We start from the raw sequence: 19803 nt of genomic DNA, 5'->3' as shown, positions 1-19803 counted from the left end.
ATAAAATTGAAAATTATTGCAATTATGTACAGTAGGGTGTTTCTCATATCTGAAAATAAAAAAATGGTAGTCGTTAATTAAAAGTGCAAAAAATTCTAAGACAAATCATGACATTTACACAAAGCATCGACTGATGGTCACGCTTCCCGAAGCAAAAAACTGTTTTCAAAATTGAATGTTACTTACAAAGAAAAAACGCCCCATTTGTACTCCTGCGCAGTCAACAACAACCAAATGGGGTGTCAACCTTTTGCTACGCTACTATCTCACATGGTCGGGATAGCCTTAATAACTAATGTTACAATTGTTTTTTTTTGTTTGCGTTGTGCTGATCAGACAGCATGATCAGCTGGCTGCTGGTCGTACTCGAACATTTCTACATCATTATCTACGTTGGCGGCAGCAGCAGCAGCTGCTTCAGCGACATCAGCGGCTACTTCGGCGGCCTCAGCGACAGCATCGCGGACTTTATATCTATTGATCGCATCCGGTATCGGAAGTCCTAGCAATGTCCATAGTCCTGAAAAATCAAACAAATGAATCTTCTTAAGCAATCATTCAATCGCAATTGTATCGTCAATTGGCCTTACCTTTCAGCAGAATGTTCTTAGCAGCCACGACGTCACGATGCCAAGTCACAGAGCATTCGAGGTTTAATTGCCAGTTTTTATAGTAACTTTTTACTTTTGACAATAAAGGCTCGTTTTCTTCCAATGCTTCGTTCATGGCGCGTTGCAACAATCCAAATTCCGATAGATCCTTCTTGCCCAACTTTGACACAATTTTTATTGGCAGCAATGTTCTGGCGTCGGGTATGCACCGGCATTTCTTGAATCTGGCCGATTTGGGCTGGTTTTGGAATCGCTTCATACATCTTGCGTCTGTTTGAGATGAACCCCATTCGTCCACCAGATCTATGACACAATTTCGGCGCTTCTTTATTGACCTCAAAGTCTTACGAACACCTGGACAGCGCACGTACTTTTTGATACTTATTCGGCTGTCAGATGGTACTTCGCCATCAGCACCAAAAAGAAACAATGTCGATTGCTTATCGGTAACCTTTTCCACCCAATTGTCGACAACACTACTGCTTTTGATGTGTTTGTCCAAGGCGAGTCGAGTGTACTTGGCAGTCGAGTAAGCACAGATCCCATGCTTCATCATTTTGACTCGGTGCTTGATGTAGTTCAGCCAGTATGATCCTTTTGGCGATGGCATCACTGGGTACAGCTCACGATTTTCTCTGTCTCGGCGCTCCTCTTCGATGAAAGCTTTGGTCCAACGCTTTGCTTTGGCATTTCGCACATTTTGACCAGTCTGCCAGTGGAACTGCTTGCTCGACATCACAAAGTTGGTCTGAAATTTTTTTTTTTTTTAAATGATTAGTTATTGAATTATAGCATTTACGCGGTCTATCTTCCATTGATACATATACAACATAAATGTAAAAACTTACTTCGGTGCCAGTAATAATGTTGTGTGTCACTGTGGTGTTCCAACTTTTCAAGCCTGTATCAACGCCTGCAAAATTTTCGAATTTGCCATCCAAAATCATTTCAACGATGCGAGAACGGTCGTATTCTGTGTTATTCGTCTTCTTTTTGGCCGAGTATTGCAGAGACACAGCGATTCCATCGGTGTTTATAGAAAAATCAAACTTCTTTTTTCCACGCACGAATCGCCGAATTTTCCGCATGTAGAAATACTGATTCCACCAATGATCACGCGCATCGTTGAAACCCTTTTGTGGAAGAATTACCATGCTTGTTGTTCCGTTTTTGTTTTCAACTTCCACTTTCGGTAGCAATTTTTGCGAAGACAACACCTGGTGCATGCTTGAACAATCGATTTTGAAGTGCTTTCGGCGAAAATCACACATCGGCACCACTACTAAATTCCGGATGAATGGCCGAAACTTTAGATCGTCGAGCATTTGTTTGCGCTTGGGGCGACGCTTTGACTTTTTGCGCTTTCTTTTCTTTCGTTTGGATCGGTGCTGATGTGGCCACTCCAAGTTATACTCTTCTATCTCACGTTGCATAGATAGGAACATTGGCATGGCCTTAAACCAATGTTTTTCGTCAGTCGTGAGGTCATGCAGATCGATTTCTGGAAACACATTGAAGTCGTTCACCATGTCATACAACATGCCACACCGTTCGAGTTTGTTTGGATCGTGAATTGGCACTCTGATGTTTTTTTCTTTGATGATCAGTTTTACAACACTTTCGATGTCACTTGGCAAAAATTTCTCTGCGTCCTCTTCTCCGTCTGTGTTCAATTCGAACACTTTCAGTCTGAAGTACTGGGTGATGTGTTTGTCAGCATGCGTTGTTGAGTTGGTGACGACGTTGTCTGTGTATTGATTGGTCAAATGCTTTAGGCCATTGCTGAAATCATTGTTGTTGGGCCAATCGATACGATGATAGTCGTCAAGACCTAAAAATAAAATATGTTTTTCAAATTCAACTAAATTGTGTACTGTGTAGTCAAAACTCGCTATTTTATAAGGGGGTTTAATTGTTTAATAAATCAACTATAATTATTTATTACCTTCGACAATTGCTTTGAATTCAGGGTCGATACGTGGCAGCTCTGCTCGTGGTCCTCGTGGCTTTGTTCCTCGTGGTCTGTACGTCGACTTCGGTTTCGGTGGCTGATTGTTATGCCATAGCACTTGGTTAAAGCAGAGTTGGATCTTTTTTTCTCCACTTCCACCAAAGAATGCGAAATCATTATTCTCAATGCCTATGTTCGTACGCCTTTTGCACCTCGAACAAGAAAAGCAATGAGCCCAAAACGCAAATTGAAGTGGCTTGCAAACTCAGGTCCGTTATTTTGCTCATCAATGCTTGCTGGAATTGTGGGCGAATGATTGTCTTCAGCGCACATTTGATCGTCGTAATCTCATCCTTCGTTTCTCCCTTCGCTGGTATGGATGGCTTGAAGCGATTCGCCATTTTCCTATTGAAAAAAAAACAAACATTCGATTTAGTTTGAAAACGAATTTGTATTGAATTTTCATTGATCCATATAATTTAAAAGTGACGACTTTTCATATCAAACAATGTTCGATCGAAAAAAAGTATATAAAAAAATATATACATTGAAAAAAAATGTGCTCCAGCACTGAAATAAAAGCATTCACATGTAATTTGAAAATATCAACCGAATGCACAGATGCAAAACATACAATCAAAGTGAAAAATCCTTTTAACCAATCCACACAAATATTCACATATGTTCCGAATTCAATTTGATCGAACGACAACAAAACACGAATCTATCGCTTTTTTTGGTACACACACAAAATCATGCAACACAGAAAAATGACAAAAATCTTCGGATTGATAACAATGGCAGTGATTTAGAGAGAAAAAAAAATTTAAACACATTTCTTTGATAAACGAGTTATTGTTTCTCTTTTCTAAACAATGGAACCAATTCAAAATGGGTATCACTGCTTGAAATGAATTTCACCACCTCACGCAACAGAATTATGTACTGCAGAATAATTGTGAAATACATTACTTTTTTCATAAAATGTAATGTTACTGTTAATATGTTCAACGTTAAATAATTATTGGACTAGTTTAAATATATTTCACGTTACAAATGGCTTATATGTCGTGCTATGAAATAAGAATGAATTTCACAATAAGAAGGAGATGAATAATTGCTTAGAATAAGCACGTTATTCAAATTTTGAATAAATCGTGTATTCGCTGGCATTTTCTCATCAAAAATAATAATTTTTACCGATGAATTCACCAATATTTTTCACTTTAATTTTCACTGTAAATTAAGTTTACTCACGGTGATTTGAATTCAACAATCTGCTTGGACTCCGGATCAATCGATCGATCAAGTGTTGAACAATTCGGAATAAATTGATACAAAACGCACGTATATCGAAAATAATATGAATTATTAACAAAATCGTAGAATAATTGAAACGTTGAATTGGAATTAACACTGCTGCGTAAACTTGGTATTTACAACGATAAACATGTTCTCGGTATGGATGAAGCGGCGATTATGACATTACGAAAACCAATGAAATGAACGTCAAATGTCATAAGGCTCGATTCACATCAATAATGCTAATTCAATATTTTGACATTAGACACATTTTGCTATAAAGAATTTTTTGCTTCGGGAAGTGTCAATATCATTCGATGCTTTGTGTAAATGTCATGATTTGTCTTAGAATTTTTTGCACTTTTAATTAACGACTACCATTTTTTTATTTTCAGATATGAGAAACACCCTAGTGTACACCAAAACATCAGTACAGGTGGTTTTTCTCCTTCGTTCAAATTAAATCTACGATAAACATCACACATTCAAAGTCAAATCAACGCCGATTTTCTTGTCCTATTATTCCATGCCAAATGGTTTGTTTCCGTGAAGATGATCAACATCTCCAAAGGCCTCCACTTCATGTTTGCTAACGTATGCAAAATTACAGTAATTTAAAAACGCTTTTCTTGACATTATTTTGACTCATTCTGTAATTTTTACAACCGAACTTTTCTTTTACTCACTGTGACCGAGAGTTGAATAACATTTTTATTTACGTTTCATTCTATTTTTTTTTAATTCTAATTATTAATTTTTAATTAAACAATGACTTGAGAAAAAAGAGCACAATGAAACAAAAAAAAATCATTCTTTATTAATACTTTCCAATTTATTTCTACCTTCTTATATTTATGCGTTCGATTTTTGTGGTTCATTTAATTTGGCATCTAAGAGACCGGCATCCAATCGACGCATACATAAAAATCCACCGTTGATATGCAAACTTCAACAAGTTCATCACACAATGAACATGGATTTTTTGTATACAGCGTTAATATTGGTTTTTGTCGTTGTATTGCATTACTCCGAGCATTGATATCATCGTCAGATCTGCGATCGATTCCGGTGTTTGAAGACGAGTTGGGAGAGAAAAAAATGTAGAAAAGAAAAAACCATATTTTATTTTATCCAAATTCAGTTCATATCAAAGTAAATGTTATACAAAAATTGTCAATAGTAACATCTTTATGATCTGAACTGAAAAATTAAATTCAAAACGTCATTGAGAGTTTACTACACACAAGAGTTTTCCATGTAGAAATAGCGCAATTATTCAAATAAAAAATCCCGTCAAGAAGAAAATCACTTTTAAAACATGATTTTAATTTATTTGCATCGAAAAATAATTGCTATTTGGATACATTTTTATCGTGAGATCACACGAATCAAAATAGAATTTGTCAATGCTTTTATTTCGCATCGAAAATGTCTTTGACGACACATAGTATAGTAGCGCCATCAGTTAACCGATGATTTATAGCAAGAACTATAGTTGTGGCAAATTCATCCATTATCGGGCATATGTTGACGGTCAATATTGGGGTTGGATTTGTGTGTAGTTTCAGTCAATTTTACCGTCAAAATGGAAAGGAAAAAAAGAAAAAAAAACAATTCAGTTAGATTGAATGCAAAAATAAACTATCAATTCAATAAAGTACTCACCTACGGGTTCTTTTATATTCCGCACAGCCCTAAATAGGGACCCGTACTGCGGTCAAGGGTACAATAGAAATCCTTGGATTTAAACTATTCACGCCTAGTAACTAACAAAATTGTTAAAATATTCTTCTTATGATTATTGTTGATTTTATGCTGCTATCAGTTGACATTGTTCGCATGGTGTGGATTGTCAGGTCTCTTCAACGAATTGGGCAATGGTATGCCAAAAAGACGACACATTCCTATAAAATCAGAAATAAACACAAAACATTAATCAATTAATATGAACACTGAACACCTAACGCTCTGCTCTCTATTCTCAATTTAATATTAATACAATATACAATTATGCACATACCTTTGAATAAAATATTCTTTGCGGCAACAATGTCACGGTGCCAAATGACTACGTGCTCAATCATGTCTTCTGGTGCAGCATCACCCAATTCATGGTATTCTCGAGTTAATGACCAAGTTTTGAAGATAACTTTTATCTTTGGCACTAAACGCTCGATGTTCTCACGATCTGGATTGATTGCTCTCTCTACAATTCGCTCTTTTTTAAGCTCTTGTCTGCTCAAATTCGTCACAATTATCGGTGGTAGTCCAACAATCGGTTTTGGTATGCAATTTCGACAAATTTTGAATCGATGATTTTTGGTTTCTCTTGGAAATCGCTCGTGACAATTGGCACACGTTATTGATGTACCCCATTCATCTTGAAAACTGACCTTTGTGTGCTCTTGTTTCTTGAAGCTGGTCGCCAATTTACGCGTTCCTGGGCATCTTTTCCGCTTCTTTATGCCCCATGGCCGATTTGGTGCCATTTCTCCAGCACCAATCCAAATCCAAGACGGTTTGTTGTTCGTTACCCGCATGGCAACTTTATCACTTGTTTTGGTAGCCTTGATGTGGTGATCGAGATCCAATCGTGCATATTTTCGAGTCGCATATGCTTGCATTCCCATTCGTAGCATTTTGATGCGATGCAGAATGTACGCTTTCCATGTGGATCCACGCGGCGATGGTATCACTGGGTACGACTTGAAATCCATTTGTTCTTCTTCAACAAACCACCAGGTCAATCGATCTGCCTTTCGATCTCTCTTCTTCTGCTCGGTTTGCCAATGAAATCGTGGATTGGATATTTTAATGTTTTCCTGTTAAATAATAACGTCAAATTTCAATCACGTTCCGAAAAAAAAAATGTAATAACAAACTTAATTTACCTCAATGTTTGAATTGATATGGCGGCGCACAACGGCCACCCACGTTTTCTCGTTAGGATCGATGGCACTAGCATATGTCATGTTGTTAAATGTGGCCTGCTCCGAATTTTCCACCCAAGCCTTCGCTGGCTTCTCGTACAATATTGACACGCAAACACTATTGGTGATGATTTGCGAGTGAAACCGCTTCTGCTTGCCGATTTTTTTGATTTTATCCATGTCGAAAACCAAATTCCACAATTCATCTCGATGGCCGTACAAGTAATAGTCCAGTGTGTATTTGTTCATTCGATTGGTCAGCGGATTGCGAGAACTTGGCACCACTCCTAGTACAGTGTTCGCCAAATAATACATATCTGTCATATCCAATCGAACGTTTTTCAGTTGGAATCGGCATAACGGGACAAGTGCGAAATTGTTCACTTTTGGCGGTCGATTGTTCGTTATCAATCCATCGCGACGGAATGCATGCCATTGTTGTGAATATTGATGAAACACTTCGATTTGGCGTTGCATTTGACCGAACATCCACAGTGATTGGAACCAATTGTCCTTAACGAACTCATTGACAGTGACCGGAACCAATTGTTCATTATGAACTTTTTGACACTGCCAACCGATTCTTTCCAGTTCATACAATAAAATGTTCATCTTATTTGTTCTCTCTACATCACCATGTGTCAGATCTTTGTTACTAGTGGCGTAAACTTTTGCGTTTCGTATATCGATGCCGTCAAATTTTGATCCATTGTATTGATGGCCATTGATATTCATGTTATAATACCAGCGTTTCATTTGAAAAAACGATTCAACATGTTCTGAACAATGAGTGTTGAGATTGGTCTGATTATTTCGAATGTGATCTTGGTAGAAATAATTAAAACCATTTCCCAGGCATTCTTTATCGGGCCATTCAAAATTCTCTACACCGAAGTGTGCCTCGACAATGTTACGAAAAGCTGGCGGCATTAGTTCCTCTCTGTCGACTTTATCGGCTAAAACACCGTTAAAGCACTCAATGAAAAATGTTTTACCGTTTTGTACAAAAAATTGTTGGTTCCCATCATCGATGGCTTCTTGAATTTTGTACAACGCCAACAATGATGCCAGTGACGAAATCAGTGTCATTTTGTAGCTTCGATGATCCAAAAACTGAATCACTCTGTCGCGATATTCTTCCCGTATGATTGACTTGACGCCTTGTTTTATGACTACAAGGTTCTTAATGTCGTCTTTCCTTTCGGGTGGACTGTATAAATGAAACGAAAACAAAGAAAAACATACACACTTATTTAAAAAAAACTGGTCACAAAACAATATCGCGAAATTGCATCGAAAATCCAATGAAAAATAAAACACAGAATAAATATTACGAAAAACACTGCTTACATATTAAATTGATCCTCTCTTGATCTTGTTCTACTCATGGTTTAATCAATCAATCACAATTTCTGGTGCTTTTCCAAATATTATGGGATAGTTATCACTATTTTCGGTTGCAATCAATTCGCATCAATTTCACAATTCAAATTGTAATTTTTAATGTGTTTTTGTTGGTTCTGCTTGTAAACTGCCTGACGAAATTCAATTATTATTATCAATTTAAAGTTATTTTTCTGACTTGATGATGAGATTTAATGGTATTTCAAATAGCTTCACAGCGCGAACGGTAACTTTGAACTAAAATGAATGCAGAAATGCACCGCTATTTATAGCAAATTATTGCTGTATTGCAAAAAGTCAAGCCTCGAAAACTAAAATGACTGGAATTAAACGATTCTATTGATACATCAATATATGCAAAAAAATTACAATATTTTCATTCAACAACTCAATCACTCCACTTTGATTTGCCACAAAACTCTGCCGAAAATGCATTTTTAAACAGGAACATAACAAATCACAAACGAGAGAATTGTCGAAATGGTTTTTTTTTTCAAATGTGTTTCGATGATTTGGAATATAAACAGTAATACTTTATAAATGTTCTGTCGTTTGAATTGAAAACAGAAACAGACACAAAATATTTTCGCAAATATATCCATCACATTTCGTGAACACACGATATCGTTGTATCAAAACACTGACGAAGCACATCACAAAAACAAGCGGTGATCGGGAATACTGTTGTACGGTCAAAATCCTACAGTTTGTTGCATTCGCACTAGTATTTCGTTTACAGAAAAACAAAAACACAAACACATATTATATTGTCTCTCTCACATGTTTCGTTTCTTTGTGCTGTGACATAAAAAAGCCACTGATACAATATTAGCACTAAAATCCATTTGTCTTATTTTATCATGTTGAAAACTGAAATCGGTTGTCATTTTGAATTTAATTTGTTTGAAAAAAACAACAACAACGCACATTTTCTGACCGCTAATAAGAACAAAGAAACTCGTGCGTATGAAAATTCGATTGGAGATCATGGATATACTCTACATTCCGTTTGACACTAAAATGGCCACATAATTATCCTTGTGAATGTGTGACTCTCTCTGTTGTGCATTTGTGTGTGTACAAACTTTCAATTGTTTATATGCGCGACCGGTTCAATATTGCATGTTTCAAACCGAAACACCGAATGAATTTGTTTATATCACTTTCCCTCACACACACACAAACTCTGTATTCGTAGCGATATTTGACTTTTTGAATTTGTCCAACTGAATTTTAGGCGACGGAGAATGCAATCGTATGAGATTGTTGTTGTTGTATACCAAAAATCATCTCTTTCTAAACTGGCGGCACTTCTCAGTATAGTTTTGGTCGCAATAAAAAAATCAATCCCGTTAAATATTGAATAGAGTGATTTGTTTGTTTGTGATACATGTTAAATCGAAGCACAAAAAATTCCTTTGCTACATTAATTCTGTTGAAAACTGAAAAATGTGAATACAAACTTTGTGTGTACTCCAGTTGAAAAGAAAACAAATCTGAATGGCAACTCATTATATTTCGTTGTGATTTTGTGTATTGAAACATTTTTGTCAATACACTGTAATTTTGTCGATGTGTGATGTTCAATATTCAACTGATCCTTGCCTTCTTAATGATGCTGGACATATGTATGAATATAAGTGATACAAAATGCAATCAAACAGCGAAAACAGTCGATAGAATTGTTGATATAAATTTTATGTAAACAAAATCGAACATTTGAATCTCATGTTACACATACTTTCATTCTTTAAACGAGTAAGAGTCAGCAAAACGCGCATTGTATCAATACCGTTGTATGCTTTGAGATTCAAACAAAAACGGCAACACATTTGAGTGAGTTTGAATGAGACTGAAAGACTAATAGGAGAAATAAATTGTAAAATGTTAACGTAATAAATGAACAATTTTATTGGAAACTATGCATATGTTATATAGTTCAATCAACTTTCCATTGACACGAAAATTACCACCGAAATGGGTGAAAACGTTACATTTTTGTTTGCTGGGTATAGAAGAACTGATAAAAAAAACATTATCGAATTGACACTTGATCACAGTCAAAGAAAAGGTTGCGTTTATTTTGTGGAAGTTTGTCGTTTTATAATAAACATTCTAATCAAGTAAATTCAGTTGATTTTCATTACTTTTAGTAAATACATTTGATTTATTCTCATTGACTTGAAGAAGATAGCTCATAAATTGATTTTTTTTTTGGATTAAGGGAACTATGGACAATTTGTGGAAGAAGGAGACAAAACTAAAGGGGGCCCTATATCTAAATCCTTTTGCATCTGTACCTGTTTCTGGATCTGAACACATATTAATAAATTTATTAAACCCGACATTTGCTTGTCGAACTTTCAAGAACAATTATGATTCAATTAAATTACGTAAAAAAGGAGATGCAGAATTCCGATCAAAGAAATGGTCCGAAGCAATGATCTCATATAATAAAAGTCTTTGCTATGCAGAAATCGATTCGGAGCATATTGCTTTGGTATATACTCAAGCAGATCGGAATGTTTTTTTCAATTGAAAATGTATGATGAGGCTATTGTTGATATTGATCTCGCTTTAAATGCAAATCCACCAAAAAGTTTGATACCAAAACTTCAAAAACTTGAAAAATATTGTGTGAAACTGAGAACCAAAATAAATCTTCAACGGGCGAAACATGTTGTGAAATTAAGTTACACTGCGAACAAAAAAATTTCTTGTATGGCAGATGTGCTGGAGATCAAACAAAATAAAGCGTTTGGACGACATATAGTGGCAAAATGTGACATCCCAGTTGGTGAAACTGTTATAGTAGAAGATGCATTTCTTATAGTCAGTGAAAATGATGATGAAATATGCAACACGTGTTTTAAGAAAAATGCAAATTTCATTCCTTGTGAAGTTTGTGCCGATTACATGTTTTGCAGCAGAGAATGTAAACAAAATACAATACATCAATGGAAATGTGGTACATTTTTCCCACTCTTAAATAAAAAATTCCATCCTGAATTAATCAACTTAAAACTGCATATGACAGCAGTTTTATTCGCACTTGAAACATTTTCGGACGTAGAAAGTTTAATCAAATATGTCGAAGAAACAAATAATGGAAAACATGAAAAAAAAGTTGCATTATCAATTGATTCAAAATCAAAATATCACTTCTTTTTTAATTTGGCGACATCCACATCGTACTTACCTAACGTTATCAGTTTATGTAGGAATGTGTATGTATGTTTGATGAATTTGCCGAAAGTTGGTGCATTATTTGATTCAGAAAGAAAGAAACGTTTTTTGATGCATTTGGTCCTATACCATTGCCTCATAATATGCAGTAATTATTTTGCCAACGAAAACGTAAGCTCACTCTATAATACTGTATCGTTGTTGAATCATTCTTGTGCAGAAAACATCGCTTACATCACCGAAGAAAATCAACGGTATTGTGTTACTATTCGTCCATTAAAAAAAGGCCAACAGTTGTTCATTAGCTATTTAGCCGAATGGAATAAAAAACCCAGAGCAGAGAGACAACTTATACTAAGATCCAATTGGGGCTTTGTTTGCAAGTGCCCAAAATGCGAATCGCCCAATGGAACAACCCCGCGAAGGATGGTCAAAGCAATTCGAAAATTATATATACAAAATTATGGCAAATCTCACGGAGAAATGAAGCATAATTTTATTGAGTTTTTGAATGAATATGGGCACGACAAATGGTCAGAAGGGCTCGATGCGGTTGTGGACGAATACGAGGATTTGTTACGTACAAAGGAAAATGAAATTGATAACCGTTACTCTTTTAATGGGTTAAAAGTTTACATTATTTTGACATCAGTCTTTATTTTGGTTATTTTTCTTTATTTGAGATACTTTTGACGATTTTTTTTTTCTAAATGCGAGTTTATTTTAACAAAATTGTAAGCGACTGTAATACAGTCAATAGAACTACCCACTAAACAATCGGGTATATATTGATCTAAGCACAAAAGAATTATATATGATATTTTAAAAAAAGATCTGTTAACAAAAGTTTAAATGAAAAAAATTAAGTTGTATGAATGAATACTTCAATTATATTTCAATTTATTACTATCAAAAAAATTATGCGCTTGATTTTTGTAATTCATTTAATTTAGCATCTAAGAGACCGGCATCCAATCGATGCATACATAAAAATTCGCCGTTGATATGCAAAACGGGAATATCGTAACGATATTGTTTGAAATACTGTCGATTTTCTGGCTTTGTAATATCCACCTTTTCTAAGCGCAGACGATCCATAAATGGCGTTAACTCTTCAACAAGTTCATCACACAATGGACATGGATTTTTTGTATACAGCGTTAATATTGGTTTTTGTCTTTGTATTGCATTACTTTGAGCATTAATATCATCGTCAGATCTGCGATCGATTCCGGTGTTTGAAGACAAAATTGAAAGAGAAAAAAGTGTAGAAAAGAAAAAAATCCCATTAAAAAAAATAAACCACATTTTATTTTATCCAAATTCATGTGCATATCAAAATAATTGTAATAAAAAAACTATCAAGGGTAAAAAATCGGAAAATTTCAAGACCACCAAAGTTGCCAATCTCTTACAATTTTTGGACTAAAACGTTTGTCGCACCGCCACCGCCATTGCAAATTCCAGCCACACCATACTCGTTGGATTTCAATGCATGCACCAATGTGGTCAGAATTCGAGCACCACTGCAACCTGTGTACATCAAGAACAAAAAAAATAATGTCTTTATTAGTTTGAATCAAATCAGTCATGAATGAAATGCATTACCAATTGGATGACCAAGCGAAATCGCACCACCACGAACATTAACACGATCCATTCCAATGTCAAGGATTTTTCCATTTGCACAAATGACAACAGCAAAAGCCTCATTGAATTCCCATAATGCAATATCGTCTTTGGTCAAACTGTTACGTTCAAGTAATGGCCGAACAGCCAATGATGGTGCAATCGGAAAATCAATGGGTGCCGTTTCAGCATCTTCGAAATCAACTATGCGTGCCAATGGTTTAAGATTCAGGCGATTTGCCTCATCGGCTGTTGCCAACAATATGGCCGATGCGCCATCATTCAGTGTGCTTGCATTACCCGCTGTTACCGTTCCATTTTCACGTTGAAATACAGTTGCCAATTTTTCAAAACGATTGAAATCAACACGTTTGTACTCTTCATCTTCGCTTACAACAACCTCTGGCCCACGTTTTGGCTTTATTGTGACCGGAACAATTTCATCTTTGAATAAATTCTTTGCCCATGCATCAGCGCTACGTTTATAACTATTGATTGCGTATGTATCTTGTTCTTTGCGCGAAATGTTGTATTTTTTGGCCGTATTTTCGGCGCAATTTCCCATGTGAAATTTATTATACACATCCGTTAGACCATCGAAAACGATTCCATCGGTTAGATTAATGCCACCATAAGGTGTTGCTCCTCGCTTCATATAATATGGTACATTTGACATTGATTCCATTCCACCAGCTACAATCACACTCTAATCATAGGATAATAGATTTTCTTTAGTAAATTTAGCATTTCCGACTTGCAAATGTCAACGTTCAAAGAATATTCAATCTTACCTGACGGCCAAGCATCAATGTTTGTGTGCCTAATGTGACTGCTTTTAATCCTGATGCACAAACTTTGTGCACCGTTGTACAAATTGTTTTTTCCGGCAAACCACCAAAAATGGCCGATTGTCGAGCTGGAGCTTGTCCCAAACCGGCTGAACACACATTTCCCATATAAACTTCATTGACTTTATCGGCTGCGATGCCGGTTCGATCTAAAAGTCCTTTGATTGCAACACCACCCAATTGTGTTGCAGATAGACTAGATAAACTGCTTTGAAAACTGCCGATCGGTGTTCGTACAGCATCAACAATAACCACCTCATTCAATGCGGATGTTCGTTGATTTGATGAGAAATTACGTCTTACATTAGACAATGATTGACCGATGATTTTCTAATGTATGAAATTTTTTTTTTTTTTTTTAAGAAATCCATATTTCAATCAAAATAAAATAATTAATTATAAAAAAATTATGTGTACTTTGATCTTTTTAATCTTTTATACTCACACTTGACACTTTTGTTGTTCGATACATTTTTTTCGGTTAATGTATGGATGGAAAAGAACAGTGATGAAAAATAAATGTATGTGAATAGAAAAGAACAAAAGAATGAACAAAAACGAATCGAGTAAAACCAAGAAAAGAAATATGCGTATGACTCTGATTTGGCTATTACAATCAAATGTTCCGATTTTCCATTGATGTTTATTATCAAAAATTAAATTCAAAACGTCATTGAAACCACACACAAGGGTTCAACTTTACACATGTGACATACACACACCATATATGTAAAAATGGCGCAACTATTCAAATGAAAAATTCCGTCAAGTATAAAATATGATTTCAATTCGATTTGCATCAAAAAATAAATTGTGATTTGAATACATTTCTATCGTGAGCTCACACGAATCAAAATAAAATTTCGAAAGCATATTTGTTTCGAAAATTCCATTGATGGCAAGTACAGTGGCGCCATCAGTGGCAATCAAATCATCTACCTATATCAATGTATTTGTGTAATAATGTGTAATGTGTAAATGTAACGCCAAATGCCATTCAAACCGAATGGAATGCGAAGAAACAATAATATTCGCAGTGTGAGTGTTTTTTTTATCTTCTTTTCTTGCTCCTCATCTCTCCATCCATTCATAGTATAAGTACCAGTCAGCATCAGGGGGATTGGTGTAAAAAAGCATCGCATTTTTTTGTAGTTCAACAACTACCACAATTTGCTTGGAATTCTTCATTTCGAATTGTTCTCACTTTAGGAGTGTGTTGCAGAAATACATTGAAAAGCCTGGGCAGACAAATAAAAAAACCTAAGTTCTTAGTTTCTTAGTTTAAAAAAGTGCGTATAATTCTTCTTCATTCGCATTTTAAAATTGATGGCGTTTGTTGCATGTAATTGTTGATAAATTTGACTACAATTTGTGTCGTTTAAAAAAAAAAAAGATAAAAGGTGTTGTGCATGCTTTTATGTTTTCGTCAAACGTCTTTAATGGGTCAATCGTAATAATATTCAGTAAGTCTATGGTAGACGTCAAAGTAATTCGATGAAAAAGTTTTTAAACGAGTGTGTGATGGGGGAAAAACCAACGTCATTTTCTTCATTCGTCGAACATTAAAACGTCAAAAAATCAAAACCCAAATGACAAACAATCAACATTCTAGGAATTTATGCATTATTTTTCGTTGAATAGTTTGCATTCAGTGTATAGCATGAAAAATAAATAGATGCAGAGAGCAAAGAGACAAGTTTAATTGTAAATAAGTTTAACTGAAAAAAATAAACAGCAACAGCATCAAAGACGAACAACAACAAACGAAATCAAAACGAAATTAGATGTACGAAGCCTGAAAGTTACATTCAATGTTAAATCCATTTCATCACATTATGGGTTATTATTAATTTTAATCATATGGTAAGTAGAACGATAAATAAAAAAAATTGTTTTTGTTTGTTACTCTTTTTCTCAACACTTCGTCTTGTGACACATTGCGCAAATAAAAGAGAGATGATTGAGAAGAGAAAAAAAATGCACACAACGACAATGAAGAGGAAGAGAAGAAGTTGACAACGGGAAATGGTTCCCCTGCAAGGCACACATAAATACCAATTCGATGCATTTAAATGCTGCAAAGCTCTCAAATGACATTCAAGTTAATAAACTCTATCTTATTATTTTTATTTTTATTTTCATGTTAAAAACAAAATTAGAGAGCACAAGCAACGTGAAAATGAAAGAAAGAATAAAAAAACAGCGAAAAACAAATATATGTGCAATATAAGACACAGAAAATACGCGAGATATAGTATGTAATGACATATTTGCCCTTCTCGTGCACTATCGTCGGTGCAAATGTGTTCGTGTTTCTCTCTGGCAAACTGATTTGCTGGCTGGTTGGCTCCGATACAGTGTGTAAGACTGATGTAAACATTTTCCATTGATTCAGACAGTGTACAATGTTTTGCAGTTTTCATTACAATCATTGTATATTTTATCCAGTTGGTCGAAGCACACTGTTTTGCCATCTTTTCAATTTTCGGTCTATGTGAATGTATGCACTGTTGAAGTGAAACTTACAGATGATACGAGTGCACTTTTATGCACTTTCTACATGTAAATAAGTGAGAAGAAGAGTAAAAAAAAATACGGAAAAATCGATAGCTTATTGTGAAAATGTACTCTCGTTTAAATATTTGATAAGATTTTTTTTGCTTTAAATTTAACTTTAGTCTAACGAAAATTTTATAATTTTATTAAACAGATCAAAGACGTATTTCATGCCCATCGAAGTATTCAAAATACATAAATAATTCGAAATTTATGCGACGAAAATGAATGTCGAAGAGAATCGTTTACAGACATTTTCAAATTGGCCCGAAGATGCACCAGTTGAAGCCGGACGTGTTGCGAGAGGCGGTTTTTTTGCCACTGGCACTGGACTCGAGGTACAGTGTCATTGGTGTGGTTTAAGAATCAGTGAATGGGACTATGGTGATCAGGTAATCTTTTTTTCTTGTTTTTATTTTTTTTTTAAATGTAAAGATATTTATAATACAGACAAATAAACTGTCCAGCTGTTTCAGGTGATGGGAAAACATCGTCGATTGAAACCAGGTTGTCCATTCATAACAAATCCCACGAGTTCGGGTAATGTTCCAATAAATAATTTACAACCAACAACAGCAACACCTGCAGCAGCAACAACAACAACAATAGCAACCATGTCGGGCGGTACGGAATTGCCCGGGAATGATCTCATGAATGAACAATGTCGCTTATCAACATTCACCAATTGGCCTGTACCATACATTTCACCACAGACTCTGGCAAAAGCTGGCTTTTATTATTTTAACAATACAGATCAGGTGAAGTGTGCATGGTGTCAGGGTGTGATAGCTAAATGGGAAGTCGGTGATAATCCATTTACTGAGCATTTAAAATTCTTTCCAAATTGTCCACGAGCGCAGCTCGGTCCAAATGTTGAAATTCAAACCGAAGAATCGATACGATCGCTAGGCATTCAACAAATTCGGGCACCAAAAAAGGGAATGTACAGTTCATTAGATGCACGATTACGATCATTTGCAAATTGGCCAAGAAGTTCGATACAATTGCCGGAAACATTGGCCACCGCTGGTTTTTATTATGAAAATACCGACGATCAAGTGTTATGCTTTCAATGCAACGGTGGCCTACGGTCGTGGCAACGTGAAGACGATGCATGGTTTGAACATGCACGCTGGTTTCCAAAATGTGAATTTGTTCAATTGGTTAAAGGGCCACAATATATAGCACAAGTTCAGCAACAGTCACGGCCAACATTGAATCTAGACGAAGCAATGTCCGGTGAACCAGTACAGAAAGCCTTGTCGATGGGATTAAGCGAAGGTAGAATACGTGCCGTTACCAAATATCATTTAGAACGTTTCGGTAGCCCATTTAAATGTGCTGAAGCACTCATCGAATCGGTATTAGATTATCAACGCGAAGAAGAACAACAACAGGGCTTAGATGATGGTGACGATGATGAAGAACAAAGCAGTTCCGCCATTGTTCGAGAAGGTAATTGAATTTTTCCATCTCATTTTGTACATCAGTTGACGAATGCAATTTATACGAAATCAATTTCTTGACACTTTTTATGGGATGATTTCAATAATTCATTGCAATGTCATTTTATTCAATGATATATTTATAATACGGATTCATTGCGTCCATTTTTTTTTTCGAATTTTCTTATTTTTTGGGTAAACCCCCCTTTTTCCCATTACTGATTTTTATGATCGTGTTTTTTTAAACAGTTGGACGAATCCTAGATACGATATTTAATAATTACCACGACTCATCGACGTCGTCATCGACGATGGGTGTTGATGATTATCCAAATGATCCACCATCACAATCGAGCCAATCAACCACCATTAGCTGGCCATCGTCGTCAACATCAACGTCATCGTCAACAAATAGCAACAACAGCGACTTAGCGCGACGGGATTATTTTGATTATATCGTTGATGCTAGGGAGTCGAGAGAAGCTATCAATAACATAGTACATGCAATAGCTGCTGCTGAATCATCGTCATCATCAACATCATCACCGCAAAAAGTCCACGCCACAAATCAAATTGAAAATGATTCATCAACAGTTACGGAAAACCCTACTGTACCTGAAATATGCCCCAGTACCTACAGCAATGGAAACAATAGCGGCGACGGCAGCGGCAGCAGCAGTACCGCAAGCAAAGTTTCCGAAAGCAGTACAAATGAAAGCGGCACAAGTAATGATAACAGCAACACCACAACCGTAAGTAAACAATGAAATCAAACGAGTTCAGTTGAAAATAAAAATAACACTGATTAAAGTCGCATTTAAAAATATAATTATTAAAATCACCTATAAACGAAACACTATATCATCATTTGCTGAATAAACATATAATCAGTTTTATTTTCATTCTTTATTGCGGTAAATATTTACAGAAAAAACTGTCCTTGGAGGAAGAGAATCGTCAACTGAAAGACGCCCGACTGTGCAAAGTGTGCATGGATGATGATGTGGCCGTTGTTTTCTTGCCATGCGGGCACCTTGGTAAGAATTTGGTTCTTTTTTTGTGACCAAGAATTTTCCCTCGAATTTGGAATGGAATTTAAACATCTGCTTTTTTTCTTCTTGTTTCAGTGACTTGCGTGCAGTGCGCGCCGAGCGTGACAGCATGTCCATTATGTCGAACGGCTATCAAAGCATTTGTTCGAACATTTTTATCGTAAATCGAAAATTCCTTGAATCGAAAATAAAAAAAAAATCTCGAAAATTAAACGAATTGGATCTGATTCAATAATAATTTGCTAAACTACTAAAACTAAATTGAGACTCAACAAAGAATGACACAAATTTTAAAATGGATAAAAGAAAATGAAAAGAGAATATATATTTCTTATGTCACAATTTTTATTTTTTGTTCAAATTCGTCCATTATGAATCTAATGTCTAATGTCACAGTCAAATGACTTCAAATTGACCACGATTTTAGTTTAAAACTTAATATACATCTAAATATATATATTGTCTTTTGAAATTTATGTGTATGTCCAATTCCAATTTTATTTTATTTTTTTAACTGTGTGTCTTAATGACATTTGACTACTGAAAATAGATTTTATTCATTGAAAAACCAAAATGTCTCGCATTATTTTTTTTGTTGTGGTTATTGTTGTTGGTCCAACATGAAATGTACAACGCAAATCATAAAAACAAATTATATGCGAATTTCGTGTAATTTACAGGAAATTATCTATAAAGTCACATGCATTCTTAGTGTTAAGGCACATATCTACAAAGTTATGATAAAACTATTTATTCTAGATGAAATATTTACAAGCTACAACAACACAAAACAGCAATTGTGTAATGTAATAATTATTTACAATAATTTAGCGAAGGAAATATAGAGAACATTAGTTACTTGTGATTTAAAACTGAAAAAGGTCGTTTA

The 19803-nt window shown here is 35.3% G+C and overlaps 5 protein-coding genes across 9 annotated transcripts; 1 reads left to right on the top strand and 4 right to left on the bottom strand.

Moving 5' to 3' along the window:
• Nucleotides 1–307: 307 nt before the first annotated feature.
• On the bottom strand, nucleotides 308–4228 carry LOC116346249. Its single transcript, XM_031776192.1, has 5 exons — nucleotides 3820–4228; nucleotides 2557–2967; nucleotides 1460–2442; nucleotides 591–1359; nucleotides 308–520 (listed from the first exon to the last, which is right to left on the bottom strand). Exons 3-5 carry the CDS (start codon nucleotides 2150–2152, stop codon nucleotides 333–335), a joined length of 1650 nt encoding a protein of 549 aa, XP_031632052.1. The 5' UTR covers nucleotides 2153–2442; nucleotides 2557–2967; nucleotides 3820–4228; the 3' UTR covers nucleotides 308–332.
• A 1057-nt stretch (nucleotides 4229–5285) lies between these two features.
• LOC116343800 lies at nucleotides 5286–6972 on the bottom strand. Its single transcript, XM_031772045.1, has 4 exons — nucleotides 6756–6972; nucleotides 5885–6686; nucleotides 5530–5768; nucleotides 5286–5353 (listed from the first exon to the last, which is right to left on the bottom strand). Exons 1-3 carry the CDS (start codon nucleotides 6834–6836, stop codon nucleotides 5686–5688), a joined length of 966 nt encoding a protein of 321 aa, XP_031627905.1. The 5' UTR covers nucleotides 6837–6972; the 3' UTR covers nucleotides 5286–5353; nucleotides 5530–5685.
• Nucleotides 6841–8417, bottom strand: LOC116347637. Its single transcript, XM_031778324.1, has 3 exons — nucleotides 8145–8417; nucleotides 6953–8004; nucleotides 6841–6884 (listed from the first exon to the last, which is right to left on the bottom strand). The coding sequence occupies exons 1-3, from the start codon at nucleotides 8180–8182 to the stop codon at nucleotides 6841–6843; spliced, it is 1134 nt and encodes a 377-aa protein (XP_031634184.1). The 5' UTR covers nucleotides 8183–8417.
• Nucleotides 8418–12251: 3834 nt separating this feature from the next.
• Nucleotides 12252–14517, bottom strand: LOC116345612 (acetyl-CoA acetyltransferase A, mitochondrial). Of its 2 annotated transcripts, XM_031775092.1 has the most exons (5): nucleotides 14307–14517; nucleotides 13805–14191; nucleotides 12993–13719; nucleotides 12800–12917; nucleotides 12252–12603 (listed from the first exon to the last, which is right to left on the bottom strand). In XM_031775092.1, the coding sequence occupies exons 1-5, from the start codon at nucleotides 14331–14333 to the stop codon at nucleotides 12303–12305; spliced, it is 1560 nt and encodes a 519-aa protein (XP_031630952.1). In that variant the 5' UTR covers nucleotides 14334–14517; the 3' UTR covers nucleotides 12252–12302. The 2 variants fall into 2 exon arrangements, with proteins under 2 accessions (XP_031630952.1, XP_031630961.1); XM_031775101.1 differs by lacking the exon at nucleotides 12252–12603 and having other exon boundaries at nucleotides 12673–12917; nucleotides 14307–14515.
• A 363-nt stretch (nucleotides 14518–14880) lies between these two features.
• On the top strand, nucleotides 14881–19764 carry LOC116345598 (death-associated inhibitor of apoptosis 2-like). 4 transcript variants are annotated; one of them, XM_031775059.1, is made up of 6 exons: nucleotides 14881–15150; nucleotides 16572–16809; nucleotides 16885–17872; nucleotides 18112–18614; nucleotides 18791–18899; nucleotides 18990–19764. In XM_031775059.1, exons 2-6 carry the CDS (start codon nucleotides 16642–16644, stop codon nucleotides 19076–19078), a joined length of 1857 nt encoding a protein of 618 aa, XP_031630919.1. In that variant the 5' UTR covers nucleotides 14881–15150; nucleotides 16572–16641; the 3' UTR covers nucleotides 19079–19764. The 4 variants fall into 4 exon arrangements, with proteins under 4 accessions (XP_031630919.1, XP_031630939.1, XP_031630910.1 ...); XM_031775079.1 differs by having other exon boundaries at nucleotides 14881–15724; nucleotides 16894–17872; XM_031775050.1 differs by having other exon boundaries at nucleotides 14881–15724; nucleotides 18990–19763.
• The last annotated feature ends 39 nt before the right edge of the window (nucleotides 19765–19803 follow it).

This window comes from Contarinia nasturtii, unplaced genomic scaffold (genome assembly GCF_009176525.2).
Source record: "Contarinia nasturtii isolate CC-2019 unplaced genomic scaffold, AAFC_CNas_1.1 Cnas_scaffold_129, whole genome shotgun sequence".
Taxonomy (NCBI): Eukaryota; Metazoa; Arthropoda; class Insecta; order Diptera; family Cecidomyiidae; genus Contarinia; species Contarinia nasturtii.
This window is presented reverse-complemented; position numbering and strand designations above follow the sequence as displayed.

Bases quoted from the DNA above. Each gene is read 5' to 3' on its own strand.
- LOC116343800 (XM_031772045.1), bottom strand. From the start codon at position 6,836: ATGACATATGCTAGTGCCATCGATCCTAACGAGAAAACGTGGGTGGCC. The intron at 6,687-6,755 runs GTAAATTAAGTT...ATTATTTAACAG, and splicing joins ATATCAATTCAAACATTGAG to GAAAACATTAAAATATCCAA. The intron at 5,769-5,884 runs GTATGTGCATAA...CTGATTTTATAG, and splicing joins AAAGAATATTTTATTCAAAG to GAATGTGTCGTCTTTTTGGC.
- LOC116345612 (XM_031775092.1), bottom strand. From the start codon at position 14,333: ATGTATCGAACAACAAAAGTGTCAAGT. The intron at 14,192-14,306 runs GTGAGTATAAAA...TTCATACATTAG, and splicing joins GAACAACAAAAGTGTCAAGT to AAAATCATCGGTCAATCATT. The intron at 12,918-12,992 runs GTAATGCATTTC...TGATGTACACAG, and splicing joins TTCGCTTGGTCATCCAATTG to GTTGCAGTGGTGCTCGAATT.
- LOC116346249 (XM_031776192.1), bottom strand. From the start codon at position 2,152: ATGTTGTATGACATGGTGAACGACTTCAATGTGTTTCCAGAAATCGAT. The intron at 1,360-1,459 runs GTAAGTTTTTAC...AAAAAATTTCAG, and splicing joins ACATTATTACTGGCACCGAA to ACCAACTTTGTGATGTCGAG. The intron at 521-590 runs GTAAGGCCAATT...TTGATTTTTCAG, and splicing joins TAAGAACATTCTGCTGAAAG to GACTATGGACATTGCTAGGA.
- LOC116347637 (XM_031778324.1), bottom strand. From the start codon at position 8,182: ATGAGTAGAACAAGATCAAGAGAGGATCAATTTAATAT. The intron at 8,005-8,144 runs GTAAGCAGTGTT...TCATTTATACAG, and splicing joins AGAGAGGATCAATTTAATAT to TCCACCCGAAAGGAAAGACG. The intron at 6,885-6,952 runs GCAAGCAGAAGC...TTGTACGAGAAG, and splicing joins GGATAAAATCAAAAAAATCG to CCAGCGAAGGCTTGGGTGGA.
- LOC116345598 (XM_031775059.1), top strand. From the start codon at position 16,642: ATGAATGTCGAAGAGAATCGTTTACAGACATTTTCAAATTGGCCCGAA. The intron at 17,873-18,111 runs GTAATTGAATTT...TTTTTTAAACAG, and splicing joins TTCCGCCATTGTTCGAGAAG to TTGGACGAATCCTAGATACG. The intron at 18,900-18,989 runs GTAAGAATTTGG...TTCTTGTTTCAG, and splicing joins CTTGCCATGCGGGCACCTTG to TGACTTGCGTGCAGTGCGCG.